This window comes from Sinohyriopsis cumingii, chromosome 9, assembly GCF_028554795.1.
Source record: "Sinohyriopsis cumingii isolate HCF-2022 chromosome 9, ASM2855479v2, whole genome shotgun sequence".
NCBI classification, from domain to species: domain Eukaryota; kingdom Metazoa; phylum Mollusca; class Bivalvia; order Unionida; family Unionidae; genus Sinohyriopsis; species Sinohyriopsis cumingii.
Window position 1 is genome coordinate 112,920,511 of NC_142969.1, and position 17,774 is coordinate 112,938,284.

Below are 17,774 nucleotides of genomic sequence, written 5' to 3' on the forward strand. Positions count from 1 at the left end.
AGAAAAAAAAATCCTAACAAAGGACTCATGAAAGAACCGTAGGCCGGTGAAGAGTACCCAGTAAGTGATAACCGCTCATCATCTATCTGTTTATTTTTGTTTTTGGTGATGCTAGCACGAGAAACTCTTCGAGTTTCCACGCTCATGCAAAGCATTTTTCATGCATTTAAAAATATAAAAATATATAATAATATGAATCACGAAAATATAAATACCATACTTGTTGAAATTAAAGAATTACAACAGCGAGGTTTTAATATTTTACTAGACACTGAAACAATTATGTCAGATTTTGAATCCCTGAATGAGCTATCACAATCGGGGAAGAACAATCTCCCTGCCAGATATAGGTTCATTAAGGGTTTGCAAGATCGCATTTACAGATCACTTGCCGGGATAACTGAAAATCAGGTATCTGAATTTATTCCACTGTGCCGTGCAGTTGAGAAGATTCGTCTTGTATTGTCAAGCGAGTATGAGACTCGAAAATTAATTAGCACCAGGGTGAGACGGTTAAAAGGTTATATAAAGAATCTAGACACGGAAATGCCTTGCATTTCTGACGAAAATACTAGTATTTGTGACTACGAGGCCGACAAGGAAGTATAAACCGCATAGCGTGTGACTCACAGCACAAAGTGAAAGTAGAACCTGAGAACGCTAGCCCCCCCCCCCGCTTGGAATGTAAAGCACATTTCCACGGGTAAAAAAAAAAGTGTATTATTTTTTTTGCCCGAGCGATGCTAGCATCGCCAGAAACTCAAAGCATTTCTCTGGAAGTCCAAAGGACTTCTCAAGGGCGTTTTCAGAGTGTGAAACTCAAAGAGTTTTCGAAATGTTTTACATGAGAAGTCCTTAGACTTCCAGGATTTGCTCGAGCGTTTCAACATCAATACAACAATGAGAATAGTTCATAATCTGTTCTCGTTGACACCAAGCTGTGATCATATGATTTTGCTGTAGCTCTGTTAATTGTGACGACGTTAACAAGAAGTCTTCGTCACCATACACGTCAACGATTATTTTAACGGGGAAATACTGTCCCGAGAAACTCCTTGAGTTTCCAGAAACGCTAGCGTTTCCAAATGCGGTTTTTATTGCCTCGTAAAGAATTTGCTTATCATGAATATGAACTCGTGCGTGAATGTATTCACACATTATACACAACCGTTTTTTTTAAATGCGCGCCTGCGTGCTAAGCACTCGCACGAGAAACTCTTCGAGTTTCCAACGATGCTGGTTTTGATGGGGTATTTGCACGCGATGACGAAAGTGGACCACTGCAGAAAAAAAACTATTATTATGGATCCGTTGACTTGTCCTTGTCGAAGAAGAGTTTCTCATGCAGAGCATTTTAGGACTTCACCAGTAAGTTCACGGAGACAGTCTCGCCACGCAGGTCCAACAAATCCCCCCGTTGGTTGGTGAGTTTAAAATTTATCGTTGACAACCACGGATTATTACACCGCAGATAGACCACATTGATTGGTTCTTGCACAATCAGAAAACCAGGGGGGTCTTTTGGTGTGAACGTATACAGAATAAACCCCTGCGTCGCCGTAGTATTATCTGATGCGCTGTAACTGCCATCGATGACGTCACATACAAGATTGACCGCGATAACATCTGTGATATTTACGATCCCGGGTGAGATGTGTCTGCCATCGGATGCTGTACTGTTGTCGTGTCTTAAAATAACAGGTTGTGGTTTTGTTCGCGTGTACGTGGCAGAAATATCTTCGAAAGATTCCTCGATGAGATCCTGGACTGATTTTCGTAGCGCAGGTGCGTTATATCCAGGAAATTTAAAATCTGGAATATCCTTCACGGGAATACCATATCGGGTTGCAAATTCTAATCTAGTTTGCTGTCCATATTCCCCAAAGACATTCCGAGGATCCTCCTTAAACGCATCCGGATCCCCGAGATCCAACAACAACTGAATTATTTTTAGATTTATGATTTCCATCGCGGATGCGAGTTTGTTTAGTTTTTCTATGGTTGTGATAATGTCACCGCGTGGTCTTGTCGTATCGGAAATATAATCTTGAAAATATCCCCGCAACAATTGTAGCTGTTGTTGATGTTCGGTCTTGATCGGAATAAAAAATTTAGATTCTATATCATCAAATTTGTAAATATCTGCAATGTTGGTTCCATCATCACGTGGAACCTCGACACTCCAAAAATTGAATATATCATTTGGTGCCCTAAGATTTCCCCCCCTTTTCTTTTCTTTTGTTAGTAATCTATCTGCAAGGGAAAAATAATTGCTGTACGCGAGGTCGTGTATTTCTTCCTTGGTGGTCATAAAATCCGATTTTTTAGGTTTTGGTAGATCCGGTCCGACCTCGGGTCGGGATCGTGGCCATCCTAATACAGACCTGATTGAGCTGCTATAAATATCCACGGCGTATCCCGGTGTTGAGATTTCAATGACCGCAGACAGCGTTGGTTCGTGCGCGGTCACAGATATTTTGGCTTCCTTGCCGGTGATTCGTTTTATTTGGCGTTGTATCTCATTGTTGATTTCTTCGATCTGATAACTCCCAGTGGGTAGCGTAATTGTATCCCAGTCGAATTCGTCAGAGTCGGCTTTGGTTTTCCACGAAAACACAAACGAATTATTTGGCTGCAGATCACCAAATGATGCCGCTCTGACATTAGGCCAGCTGTGATACGCACTGAGCTTCGACAACGCGATTTCGTTCACCCGAATTGGAGTTGGAAAATTAATGCTGAATTCTGGTGTCGTCGAGGACACTGAGATCATTGTGGTCCTTACCGGTGTTGTGTTTGTGACTATTTGTTGAAGCAGTTCCTGTGGCGTTGCCATCAGTGACATTATTTATTTGTTTAGTTTTCAAATAGTCATTGTACGCATCTGACATTAGTTTAAATTCAGAATCTGATATCAACGCAGCATCGCTACTTTGCACGTCTAACGATGATGATATCAGCGATGATAATTTCTGATATGCGGTCGTGGCTGTATTTAATTTTGTCGTGTAATCGTGTAATTTTGTGTTAGCACACGAGGATATTTTTTTTGCTATGATGCCGAAAACTCCTGCCGTGGTTGTGGTCGCACAAACAGAGATCGTGGCAGCGACTACTGCTGTTACCGGAGTGACCGCTGATAGTATTACTCCCGCGGATGCAACAACGGCAGATACTGAATAAACCGCGATGTCTAGCACTGTTATGCGGCGCTTGTATTTTTTTACTTTTTGACTGGTTACTTCGATGACAGTTTTTAACTCAGATTGCCACTCACGGACTTGATTGTATCGATATTGTTGAGCATCTGGCGTCGTTGACATTTATTTAAAAATCGCTGCCGATTTTCAATTACGCGGTAACCAATTGAGGCGTTGCAGCGACGAATTCCAAACACCACCAGTAAGATGTTGCTGTTAATGTCTCGTCTTCGGCTTCAAGCATAAATGTTTCCTCGGTTCCGCTGTTTAGTATTACAGTGCAAACCCCGGAATACTTATCGGTGGAATGTCTCCAAGGATATGTTGTGAAGATTTCAAATTTAGCGGCTGAAAACACAGACAACCTGTAAACACCGGTGGCTGTTGCTGTATATTTGATAGTGTTATTTTGTCGTGACCATGTTGCGAATCCCGATGATACCGTGAATACGATGTTGGTGATATGCCCCGGAGTAACTCCAGTGGGGACTTTAATCAGACTGGTTTTGTTAACGATCTCAGGAATACCCGATACTATATTCTGCTGTGTTTGTTTGATCGTGCTGATGTCGTTCTTTACATCAGCGAGTTTCACATCGACGACTGGAGGAGTCCCAAAGAACTTATCCACGGTTTCACTGGTTTTTTGAAGGTTTCTTTGGAGTCTTTTAAACCCGTTCACGTGAACATCATACTCTGACCGCATCGTATTTAGTTTACCGTTGACGATGTCCACGTATTGTTTGTTTGACGCATCCTGGTCGGATTCGGGATTCGCTAACGCGGTTATTTTGTTGCCGCTCATGTCAAGTCCGCCGGTCATTACGTCGCCGGATTTTGTTACTTTGTCGCTGACTAGGCCAACAACGAGTTTGTGCTGCGCGTCGACGTATTGTTTGTTTGCGGCATCTTCGAGACCTTCCGGATTTTTTAGAATGGTTATTTTGTTTCCATTCATGCTGAGTTCTCCGGTCATTACGTCGCCGGTTTTTTTCACACATTTATCAACACCTTTATCAATACTGTCTTTGATGCTTGCGATTGATATGTTCGAGTCCTTGATCCGGCCGCCATCACTAAATGCAACGAAGTTATCCTTGATAGCTCCAAGAACTCTGCGAATTATATCATTCCACTTAATGTTGCTCGTTCTTAGTTTTCCCTGCTTGTCCTGAAAAATAGCAACTTCATCTGGGTCAACTCCAGCTATATTCAAAAGATTATCGACTTCATCTCGGGTCGCATATTTTAAGAGATCAGCATCTGTGCTTGGTTTGACTTTTCTTGTGAAAGGTCTTCCGTAAATATCCACCATTATTCTTATTGCTGTTTTTCAAATGCGAGCATGAAAATGCCTAGCATTGGAAACGCTAGCATTTCTCGATGCGGTATATTCATACACTACTCGATGCGGAGGAGTTGCTGGATTTCTTGAGATTGCATCAAGAACATTTAAAACCTCGTTTCCACAAATGGGCGGATCAATTAATGTTTGTGTTGGTAACGTCGACTGCCACACTGGAATTGAGAATCCTTCGGATTTCTTAGAAAATCTGGAAACATACTTGAGAAACTCAGTTGGCGGTGCTAAACCGTACGAATCGAAATAGATAATTCCACGTGGATCGATCGCGTAAGCAACCCAGTGAGTTCCCGGACCATCTTTGTTGTCGAGATTGATAATGCCAGTTTCTGGATTATTCGGTTGTTGCGGTAATTGATCTCGCATAAATACTCCTCTGAAATGTTTTATGCGCAATTTTTTAACAGCATCGAGTAAATCAAAATTAGAAGCTGGAAGCTTCAACATCGGGGACACTTTGTGTTTCGGCGTTAGAATTTTTTTGGATACCATGATGCGGGAGTTCCCGGTAGTCTTAGCCCTGATCCGCGAGCGGATCTCCCCTTTTTTTTCTTATACCCGTGTCCGGTTGCTTTCTTTAGTGCCATTCCAGCTGCGGTTCCAACTGCACCAAGTGCTGCTGCCTTTGCTACGGCTGGTGCTGCCGCGGCAATCAACGCTGGTATTGCTGCGAGAAGAGGAAATATTCCACCGGTTTTAGTCATGTCCTTGATAGCTGCAGCAGAGAAATCAAGTCGGACACCGGTTTTTGCTGTTAGTGCCTTATTAAAATGTTTAAGCTGAGTATTAGTCAACGACAGCTTATCTGGACCACCAACAAGTTGATCTCGTTTTAGTGTTATTGATGTCCCGCACGTGCTTGCGTTCTTTGATTGCAATTTCTTCGTTTGACCGGAAGTCAAGGTGACATTAACGTGACTGTATGACATTATATCCTAAGTTTGATTTTAATTGCGTTACATATTCTCGATTGGAGCGTCGATGACCCTCATTCGTCCGCCAACACCTTCAAGCAGCATTGCTTTATCGGAGAGTATGACAGCAATCGCTCTGTAACCACCAGCAGGAGCACCTACACGAGCTCGGAAATGTAGGTCGACAACAGATTGTTTAACCAGATCAAGATGTTCCAGCGAAAAGTAATAAATCGGATATAAACTCATAAAGTCTCGCTGTGATATTTGCAGGCCAGTGTCTACATTAAGGTCGCGCCCCATAAATGACATCAGACGATGATACGCGCGTGCGACACGATGATGTTCGAAATCTATTAATATATCCTCAGATGGCTCCTGATGCCCATTTATTCTCAACGAAACTTCAGAAACTCCAAGTGTATCAAATACCATTGGATTTCTTTCCTGGCTACCTATTCTAGCACGGAGTTGAAATGCAATGAAAATATGTCGTGGTGCTGATACTCCTTGTTGCGATGATATATGCCATGTAAACAACCCGCCGTGATCACCTTGAATAACGTCTGTGGTTGTTGTTTTCCAGGATAGCAGTGATTTACCGTCCGTGTTCATGAAAGACAACAGTCGTTGTTCTTCGGCGATTGACGGAGACAACACTGGCATCCACAACCACAGTTTAGTTAGTATTATTTGACCAGCGGCAACAGCAGCATCTCGCCAGATAGCGTCATTATCATCAGGTTTTCGCACAAGTACAACTGTGTGTTTGGTACCGAATATGACCTTGTGGACATCTCTGCAGAATCCAAAGATGTGAGACAATGGAATCACACCTGAGAACTCTTTATCTCCACTTAACATCGATCTACGTGTTGCAAAACCCAAATTAAAATTTTCGTTCATCGATGCAACTGCGGTACCACCAGCATTCATTGTTACATTCCTGTTCTCGGGGCTGTCGGTTATATCCTTTGCAAACATCATTGATGGTCCGGCTGATCTGGTGTAATCATCCGAGTATCTCGCCAACCCGAGAATTGTTGTGGCAACGTCGACGTTATCATGAATTGTTTCAATTTCTTTTCCATCTATCATATAAATAGCGGATTTAAATAACGCCATGATGCCGTTGTTAACAAATCCAACTCGGTCGCCGATTCCGTAGTTAGTGTTATCATTCTTTAAAAGCCTACCTTCAACTTCGATGAAGGCCTCAGCGGGCAAGAAGTATCTACTTGTATCCTGGACCTGTAGTTCAATTCTTCCGCGTTGGTTAGGATTACGTGCTTCATAAGAATAATATTGAAAATCACGTACAGAATCATCTTTAAGTACTGGTTTGGACATATCAAACGCGTTATTGGATTTTCGCACAAACATTATTATTATTTGTGATGGTCTAATTAAAATGTTATCGTTGCCGGAAACCACTACCAGCTATCAAATTAGCAGTTACACTATCTTGCAACGCTTTGGAGGTAATTCCTGTCGTTGCGATCTCAGCTAATTTCTGATTTACGGCCTTATTTACTACGCTACTAACATTTGCCGGCATAGCTTCAGTGGATGGTAGTTTTACTGGCACCAACCTCTCGACTGGGTTTTTTTTTCGTATCAGCTGTGCTAGTCGATCCTTAATTGATTGAAATGCTTTCCCGGCAAGACTACCAACAGTGCCAATGGCTTTATCCTTGACAACATCAGCGGCTTTCATCGCGAATTGTTTTGCTAACGGTCCAGCTTTCGGAGCGATTCTTGTGACTAAATCCCTAACAACATCACCGACTCCATCTCCGTAAACAACCTCGTATACTGGTAATCGTGAGTTTACTACTCTGACACTTCTTGGTCTGCGAAAAGAATCGTGTAGTATCATTTTATTTAATTATTGTTTATCTAACTGAATTTGCTAGCAAATTTAATTATTAGTCGCTGTGGTAACCGTCTGCGAGTTCATCAATGAGCCCCCGGTAAACGCCGATATCCATAATGCCACGCTGAAATAGTCTCTGACAGATATCTGCGGCTTCATTTATAATTTCCGGAGAGTTGTTTCCGGCACGTCTTCCTCCGATGAGAACTTCCAACCGTGATACATCATCGATGATATTATTAGGGCAGGCAATAAAACCGGATCCTAAACCCTCCCCTGTTGATGGTACAATTCTTGGGGATAAAATGTCCTGAGGCAAACTTTCAGAAGATGTTGTTAAGCTAATTATCGGCGACCTAGTTTGTTTGAATTTTTGGCCCCGCGGACTTCCTTCAGATGCAGCCTCGTATTCACTTAACGGAGTTAGGTCAGGATCTATTGCTCTTCGCCGTGAAGGATATTGTTGTCGTTGTGTGTGTTGCAACGGTGATTTTTCTTCTTGAGGTTGCGATGGTGGAATTTCAAGTTTACGTATAGCATCTACAAGTCTATCGTATTTTGTATCGTCCCTGCTGATTTGTTTTTTATTTTCACGTATACGATACGAATATTTGATAAAATTATCATCTGTCATAGAACCGTGTTCTGGGTTTAAAGACACATCTCTTTTAATCAATCCTAACAGTATTGTCTCAGGCAATTTCTCTTCTGGTACATTTTTAAGAAGTTCAATATAATTCGGCGTAAATCTTTTGGCGGGGTCAGTAATTCTCCCTGTTACTCGCTTACCAGTAGGTACTGACACAACAACTTCATCGGGTGGAGGCCCGGGTTTAAGTCCAGCTGAAATATCCTGTAAAATTTTCCTTTGCTCTATTAAAGCCTCTTTGGTAACAGCTGCGGATTTTTCAGTAGCTTTGGTCACGGGTTTAAATAATTCCTCCGCGGATTCTGCAAAGCCTTCCCGTGCTTGCTGTCTTAGTTGTAATTTTTGTCTGACACTATCACGGACAGGAAGAAATTTCTGAATTGCTTCGAGACGTTCTCGAGCTAATCTAGTAGTAAGTGCTTCTCCGATATTTGCCATTATTTATTTGTCAATGATTTAATTCCGCTAACATAAAAATGTTTCCTTGGAAATCTTCGTCTTCGTAGAGCAGCAGGGAGGGCGCAAACTACACCTGATTTTTCGATGATACCTCACCGTGGAAATTATGTCGGATACGAGTCGGATTTATTGAAGTAACTCGCGTTATATCAGCGGAAATACAAAACATTTTCAAGGACATTTTTTTTTTGTCTCGTTTTCTGAATAAAAGTGTTATTTCGTCGAAATAACGCTTCTATCGGGAAAAGTTTCCGTGGAAGGGGTGTCTCGGAAAAGTAGCTTGTAGGATTCGCCCTCCCTGCTGCTGAAGCCAAGGAAGGAAGTCTTCTGATTCCTTCCCATTCCCTAAGGGGGAAGGTTGTTAGCTTTAGGGAGCTGCAAGCTCTCTGCAGCATCTTCCTATTCCCAGTTTCCCATAAGTTTAATTGGATGTCATGGATGATGTATGGGTCAGATTTACTGTAAAGGAGGGATACCATCTTTGCTTCTTGGAACATTCTCTGGCAGAGGTACACACTGCAGAAGGGAGAAGTCAAATGTTGACCAAACTCTGGGTTCGACTCCTGGATCTTTTTGGTGTTGGAAACAGCAGAAATTTTCAACTCATCATAAATCTTTCTGCCTTTAACAAATTTCTTCCGGAATTTTTTCTTCAGGAAGGATAGTACAGCCTTAGTCAGGAATGCCATAATTCCTTAGGTCTAAGGCAGTCTCCATAGATCTGCAGGATGCATACCTTCACATCCCCATCTTCTCAACTCACAGAAAATAGCTCTAGTTTTATCTTGTCCAAGAGTTATTTCAATTTTGGGCTTTTTCCATTTGACCTCACTTCTTCCTCTGAAATCCTTAACTGGGCAAAAAAGAATATTTTGGCCAACAGCTTGTCCAGACAGGGCAATGTGATCCTCATGGGATGGTCTTGCACCCCTTTTTGTTTTGTGATATAAACTAGTAATGAACTTGTTCACTATGAGAGTGAACAGCAAGTTCCTTTTTTAAAGTACTAGATGAGAGAGTCTAGGTGGTAAATGGTTTAGCTAAGTGGAATTGTCTGTACCTCTTCCCACCTTTCAAAATAATTCAGAAGATTCTGCACCAAGTCAGAACCTCCTGAGCTCAGTTAGGGTTTAAAAAACCTACTCAATCTGTAGTTAGATGAACCTACCTGAGTGGAGGAACCTGCTGTTGCAGCACAGAGCATATCCTACACAACCAGATTATGCATCTTTATGTTTGGCTTATCTCAAATGATCAGTCTTCCAAGATCAAATTTCAAGCAATATTGCCAACTGTATCACCCAGGCTAGGTGGCAACCTACTTACAAAATTTACCATGGAGAGTGGATCTCTTCTGTATTCTGTGCTTCAGTAAATGCATTGATCCTAGCTGTCCAACTTTAAATGCAGTTGCAGACTTTCTTATCTTTTTCAAGGAAAGAGAATGTTACTGTTTCGTCTAGTAAGGGATGTAGGGCATAGGTAACTAACACTCAAGTTCTCAACTGTTTCTGGCATTGGATAGGACCTTCACATTTCTGATATCGTCATTTGAGTTTGAGAGACAACTATCTCACTCATTTGTTCTTTGGGCATTATCTGAACTGCCACTTTATGAACCTTTGAGCAAAGCTTCCTTCAAGAATCTTAAAACAGTCTTTCTCCTCTCCTTTGACATTGCCTGGGAAAGGAGTGAGCTTTATGCTTTTTAAATAGAAAAGAGTCGTTTGCAGTTCAGTGGTAACTGTGATTCTGCTTCTCTACTTTGTTAACCATGAATTTTGGCAATCAGCTACCTTCATTAGCTCTAATTCCTTTTGAGATTTCCTGTCACAGTCTTATCTGTACTAGGGATGATCAAGATAATCTCATTTGACCAGTTAGGGTATTACAGTTTAATTTTGCTTCTTCTAAACAGAGAAGGGTCTATCAGAATCTTCTCTTTCAGCATCACAAGGGTGTCTCTGATATTTGGCACACATCATTTTTTCCATATGAATTGTTCCGTGAAGTTTGGGCTATTGCTACATCTTAGTCTCTTTTGATGACATCATGAGAGCAGTTTCGCATTACCTTTTCATACTTTTGCGTTTGAACTTTGGTGCACCAGAATGAAGAAATTTACTTGTTGGATCCAATAGCGACAATGTGAATTTGGCCAAGCCATTTACCAGAGTGCAGGCATTTACATGTTGGGTCCAATAGCGACAGTGTGAACTTTGGCCAATGGTTCTGTATGTGAGATAGTTAGCAGTTACCCCAGCTATGACATTATAATAATGTAGAGCTGTATGTTCCATGGAACTATTGATTATTAAAATAAATGTCTCTAGTCATGTTTTTGCACAATATTCTACTGATATGGGCATGTATTATACATGTCAACAGAATAAGTCCTAATCATCGTAGTTAATTTCCAGTTTCCTAGTGTTTACTGTTTTACAGATTTTTTCTCATCTTTTGTTCAAATTCAAACCAATTAACATACATATAAATTTATCTTGCCATTTAATTTTTATTTTTATTTGGATTCTTCTTCCACAGGACCTGTCCTCATTTGTAACAAAGAGTGTGAAGGAGATTGAACATGTGATGAATGTTGGTAATCAAAACAGATCAGTGGGGTAAGCTTCCTGTGGCACTATGGTTATAAAAACAGATCAGTGGGGTAAGCTTCCTGTGGCACTATGGTTATAAAAACAGATCAGTGGGGTAAGCTTCTTGTGACACTTGAAGTATCAAAACAAATCAGTGAGATAAGCTTCTTGTGGTATTTGAGGCATCAAAACAGATCAGTGGGGTAAGCTTCTTGTGGCACTTGAGGTACCAAAACAGATCAGTGGAATAAGCTTCTTGTGACACGAGGTATCAAAACAGATCAGTGGGGTAAGCTTCTTTTGACACTTGAGGTATCAAAACAGATCAATGGGATAAGCTTCTTGTGACACTTGAGGTATCAACACCGATCAGTGAGGTAAGCTTCTTGTGGAATTTGAGGTATCAAAATAGATCAGTTGTGTAAGCTTCTTGTACCACTTGAGGTATCAAAACAGATCAGTTGTGTAAGCTTCTTGTGGCACTTGAGGTATCAAAACAGATCAGTGGAGTAAGCTTCTTGTGGCACTTGAGGTATCAAAACAGATCAGTGGAGTAAGCTTCTTGTGGCACTTGAGGTATCAAAACAGATCAGTGGGGTAAGCTTCTTGTGGCACTTGAGGTATCAAAACAGATCAGTGGAGTAAGCTTCTTGTGGCACTTGAGGTATCAAAACAGATCAGTGGAGTAAGCTTCTTGTGGCACTTGAGGTATCAAAACAGATCAGTGGGGTAAGCTTCTTGTGGCACTTGAGGTATCAAAACAGATCATTGGGGTAAGCTTCTTGTGGCACTTGAGGTATCAAAACAGATCAGTGGAGTAAGCTTCTTGTGGCACTTGAGATATCAAAACAGATCAGTGGAGTAAGCTTCTTGTGGCACTTGAGGTATCAAAACAGATCATTGGGGTAAGCTTCTTGTGGCACTTGAGGTATCAAAACAGATCATTGGGGTAAGCTTCTTGTGGCACTTGAGGTATCAAAACAGATCAGTGGAGTAAGCTTCTTGTGGCACTTGAGGTATCAAAACAGATCATTGGGGTAAGCTTCTTGTGGCACTTGAGGTATCAAAACAGATCAGTGGAGTAAGCTTCTTGTGGCACTTGAGGTATCAAAACAGATCAGTGGAGTAAGCTTCTTGTGGCACTTGAGGTATCAAAACAGGTCATTGGGGTAAGCTTCTTGTGGCACTTGAGGTATCAAAACAGATCATTGGGGTAAGCTTCTTGTGGCACTTGAGGTATCAAAACAGATCAGTGGAGTAAGCTTCTTGTGGCACTTGAGGTATCAAAACAGATCAGTGGAGTAAGCTTCTTGTGGCACTTGAGGTATCAAAACAGATCATTGGGGTAAGCTTCTTGTGGCACTTGAGGTATCAAAACAGATCAGTGGAGTAAGCTTCTTGTGGCACTTGAGGTATCAAAACAGATCAGTGGGGTAAGCTTCTTGTGGCACTTGAGGTATCAAAACAGATCATTGGGGTAAGCTTCTTGTGGCACTTGAGGTATCAAAACAGATCAGTGGAGTAAGCTTCTTGTGGCACTTGAGGTATCAAAACAGATCAGTGGAGTAAGCTTCTTGTGGCACTTGAGGTATCAAAACAGATCATTGGGGTAAGCTTCTTGTGGCACTTGAGGTATCAAAACAGATCATTGGGGTAAGCTTCTTGTGGCACTTGAGGTATCAAAACAGATCATTGGGGTAAGCTTCTTGTGGCACTTGAGGTATCAAAACAGATCATTGGGGTAAGCTTCTTGTGGCACTTGAGGTATCAAAACAGATCATTGGGGTAAGCTTCTTGTGGCACTTGAGGTATCAAAACAGATCATTGGGGTAAGCTTCTTGTGGCACTTGAGGTATCAAAACAGATCAGTGGAGTAAGCTTCTTGTGGCACTTGAGGTATCAAAACAGATCAGTGGGGTAAGCTTCTTGTGGCACTTGAGGTATCAAAACAGATCAGTGGAGTAAGCTTCTTGTGGCACTTGAGGTATCAAAACAGATCAGTGGAGTAAGCTTCTTGTGGCACTTGAGGTATCAAAACAGATCAGTGGGGTAAGCTTCTTGTGGCACTTGAGGTATCAAAACAGATCATTGGGGTAAGCTTCTTGTGGCACTTGAGGTATCAAAACAGATCAGTGGAGTAAGCTTCTTGTGGCACTTGAGATATCAAAACAGATCAGTGGAGTAAGCTTCTTGTGGCACTTGAGGTATCAAAACAGATCATTGGGGTAAGCTTCTTGTGGCACTTGAGGTATCAAAACAGATCAGTGGAGTAAGCTTCTTGTGGCACTTGAGGTATCAAAACAGATCATTGGGGTAAGCTTCTTGTGGCACTTGAGGTATCAAAACAGATCAGTGGAGTAAGCTTCTTGTGGCACTTGAGGTATCAAAACAGATCAGTGGAGTAAGCTTCTTGTGGCACTTGAGGTATCAAAACAGATCATTGGGGTATGCTTCTTGTGGCACTTGAGGTATCAAAACAGATCAGTGGAGTAAGCTTCTTGTGGCACTTGAGGTATCAAAACAGATCAGTGGAGTAAGCTTCTTGTGGCACTTGAGGTATCAAAACAGATCAGTGGAGTAAGCTTCTTGTGGCACTTGAGGTATCAAAACAGGTCATTGGGGTAAGCTTCTTGTGGCACTTGAGGTATCAAAACAGATCATTGGGGTAAGCTTCTTGTGGCACTTGAGGTATCAAAACAGATCAGTGGAGTAAGCTTCTTGTGGCACTTGAGGTATCAAAACAGATCAGTGGAGTAAGCTTCTTGTGGCACTTGAGGTATCAAAACAGATCATTGGGGTAAGCTTCTTGTGGCACTTGAGGTATCAAAACAGATCAGTGGAGTAAGCTTCTTGTGGCACTTGAGGTATCAAAACAGATCAGTGGGGTAAGCTTCTTGTGGCACTTGAGGTATCAAAACAGATCATTGGGGTAAGCTTCTTGTGGCACTTGAGGTATCAAAACAGATCAGTGGAGTAAGCTTCTTGTGGCACTTGAGGTATCAAAACAGATCAGTGGAGTAAGCTTCTTGTGGCACTTGAGGTATCAAAACAGATCAGTGGAGTAAGCTTCTTGTGGCACTTGAGGTATCAAAACAGATCATTGGGGTAAGCTTCTTGTGGCACTTGAGGTATCAAAACAGATCATTGGGGTAAGCTTCTTGTGGCACTTGAGGTATCAAAACAGATCATTGGGGTAAGCTTCTTGTGGCACTTGAGGTATCAAAACAGATCAGTGGAGTAAGCTTCTTGTGGCACTTGAGGTATCAAAACAGATCAGTTGTGTAAGCTTCTTGTGGCACTTGAGGTATCAAAACAGATCAGTGGGGTAAGCTTCTTGTGGTACTATAGGTTATAAAATTTTTACACATTCAGACAAATTCAGACTTTGCAAAACTTATATGGACGTATACCTACATAATAAATCTGTTTATTCTTAGAACTTTTTAAAGGAAGGTTCTTCCTAAATTAAGTGTTTGCACAATGTTGATCAGAATATAAAGATCTCTATTTGTATACAATACCTACCTGACATTAATATTATTTTTTTCCTGTCTTAATTTGACCCTACTATGAGTTTAAAGTCCACCATCTGACAAAGGTATGTGAGCTCATCCTTCCCAAAAAGGTGTCAGTTCTTGATGGTTAACCCAATATATTACAAATTCATGTGCATGCAAATTAATATTAATTATTTTTAAAATACACTTGAACAGTGTTTACGGATGCCAGGAAGATTCATCTTAACGTAAAATAGCCTATTTTTTGTTGCTCTTACACATCTTCTCTAGTTAAGGAGATGATTTAACTGCATTTTTTGATAAATCGTGTGTTTGTTACTAGTACTTAAGTACTGTGTCTTGAAGTCTTTGGGGCCTACTTAGCAGAGCACAAAGATTTTTTTTTTACGTTTTGTTTTTCCTTATCAGCGGGGTCAAATATCACTGAATATATATGTAAACAAATATGCATTGACATAAGTGGACTGTTTTACAGATTGTATCATTCTGAGATCCATATGTACATGGGTGATCTTTGTAACAACAGGTACCCTTTCTTTCTGCTCACCTTCCATCTGTGTATGCAGAGAGCCCGCATTTAATAATGGAAGCATGCATGTACAAGTTTTTTTTCAATGGCAGCAAGAAGGAGGTGTTGATATTAAGATTTTGTGTTAGAATATTTGACATAGGGGATTTTGAATTCCTCCATGCTTAAAGCTGTACATTCTCTTTCACAAAATGTAGTTTGTGTTTCTAATTCTGGTAATACCAATCTCCATCAGAAGTATCAACAGGAACCTTTAAAGGATTTCTCAAACATCTGAACAGAATTTGACCAAATTTTATCGAAGCCTTCTGTATAAAGAATTGATATATGTGATTCCAATTGAGTATGAAATATGTCTGATTGAGTAAAAGTGGAGTAAGATCTATTGACTTCTTCTTAAGAACCAAACGACGAAATTTCACCAAATTGGACATAAAAAATCCTGGTTTGAAAGCCTTTTGGTTCTTTACAACTTAATCGGGAACAACAAAAAAAATACACAAGAGGAGAAATTGCGTCTTAAGAGGGAATTGGACAGTGATAGTGGTGGATTGGTAGACACTGATGTGCAGACCTCTTACCAACATGAAGGTATATGTGCATGTGGTTTTAAAAAGTGGTATCTTTTTATTTTCAGAGCCACCAATATGAATGAACATAGCTCAAGGTCTCATGCCATCTTTATCATAACAATAGAGTGTTGTGAGGTAAGCAAATTTCTTTTTATTTGTCTAATTATTGTCTATATTGCAATACTTGTAATGTATTCTTGCTAATTTGTCCGTATGGGTATTACGATCTTAAACTAAGTAACAGTTAAAAAGCAAAACCAAGAAGTTTAGTAACATTCAACAAATAATTTATTTCCCTAGAACACAATGTGAAAATTTAAAATTAACTTACATTATTATGAATAAATTCTCAGATAATCTTAAAAATTTCTATCACAATTATGAAATGATAGTGTTCTGAATGAATTCCAGTATTGAATGTGCCGATTTTCCAGTAGCCTTGAATGAGCTGGTGTGCTAATAATTTTAATGTATCAATGTGATAAAATCCAGAATGTCTTTCAGTGAATTCACAATAATCCCAAAATAATGATTTAGTCCAAAATATTTGGATCACTTTGTAATTCCAGTGAATAATTTTTAAATAAGTGATTCCTCTCAAATTATAACTAAACACAGCTAACAAGGATTTTAAAGCTGAGCTTTAAGTAAGAATGAAATAATCTTTTTTTACTTCAAACTTATATATAGACTATCACCTGATGTATAACACAACAAAAATGCATTGTACCATCAAATTCATAAACAAGGTCAGGTCAAACTACCTGACAAAGATCAGGTAGACTAAGGTTTTTCCAAGGAACTTCAGTCCAAGTAAACATGTTGTTTACAAATGATCATTATCTTGAAGCATAATCTACAATAATGAACAAAAGTTAGTTATGTAATATGTTCGTTACAAATGACCCTTACAATCTACAATCATGGACAAAAGTTAAAAACACCTTATAGATATAAATAGCAATGGGTAGCTCAATTGGTAGCACATTGGACTTGTAAACCAAGGTTTGTGGGTTTGATTCCTGCCCAAGCCAGCCAAGGTCTGCTGTTTCAGTGTATCATTGGGAAAGGTACTTATGTCAATTCCATGACATATGTTTGGGTTTGAAAGACAAGCTGAGATCAGAAAAAACATTTATTTGCTGGGGGTAATATTGTTTATTGACCACCAATCTTCCTCTATCTACAGCCAGCTGCCAATTAATTGTTCTTTTGTTTTGTTTTGTTTTTTGTTCAAAAAATTAGAATGAACTTTTAAGTTAGAAATATTGCTGCTTTGATGATGTATGAATTGTGAGATTAAGTGTTTAAAGTGACATGATCACCAACATATACCATATATCAATATTCTTCTTTGCACTTTGAGTATTTGTCATTCATTACATTTGTACTTAATAGTTGCAGGAGGATGGAGAGAACCATATTCGTGTGGGACGACTCAATCTTGTTGACTTGGCAGGAAGCGAAAGGCAGGCAAAGACTGGGGCAACAGTATGTTTTAAATTCTGTAAAATATTTTCCCTTTCAAAATGTATAAAAATTTTCAATTATCCTTTCAGTTTTATACAGATTATTTTAATCTGCCATCAAATGTAGTCATTACCTTTAAAAATGTAAAATTGAAGATCACATGGTTTTAGCCTACTTTGGCCTCATGGTTAAGCCTTACTTTATCCGTTACGTGACTTTCGACATGAGGCTTCAGAGATTGCACATATAAATCATACAATTTAGATGTGAGCTACCTTGAAATGAATTTTATATTATATAGACAGACCTGCCAACCTTCACAAGTTTGGCATGAATTTCACGACTCGAGATAGCAATTCACGGATTCATGCCGCATACAAAAAAATCATGAATTCCCAAAATCTCAATCTGCTTAAATCGGTAATAAAATAACTTTATCCCATTAAGTGCTGGTCAAAATAGCGGCAGTGGTCACTGATGCCAATAACAGTCCCATATTTCTAATAGTATTAGAGCTGTATCCAATTGTTACAGTTTGCCCTCTAGCAAGCATTGTAAAGTTTATAATCTATATCCAGAACAGAAGTTTTGCAAATGCTTGTGAACAAAACTGGGGCCCAGCTGATT

At 40.0% G+C, this 17,774-nt stretch overlaps 1 protein-coding gene across 1 annotated transcript in view; it reads left to right on the top strand.

The window, feature by feature from the left end:
* LOC149792494 (kinesin-like protein KIF3B) overlaps window positions 1–17,774 on the top strand; it is a 110,435-nt gene that overhangs the window by 28,904 nt on the left and 63,757 nt on the right. Inside the window, exons 8-10 of the mRNA XM_089971082.1 lie at window positions 11,006–11,085; window positions 15,743–15,812; window positions 17,076–17,168. Of these exons, the coding sequence (XP_089827208.1) occupies window positions 11,006–11,085; window positions 15,743–15,812; window positions 17,076–17,168 (243 nt within the window). The remainder of the gene's footprint in view (window positions 1–11,005; window positions 11,086–15,742; window positions 15,813–17,075; window positions 17,169–17,774) is intronic.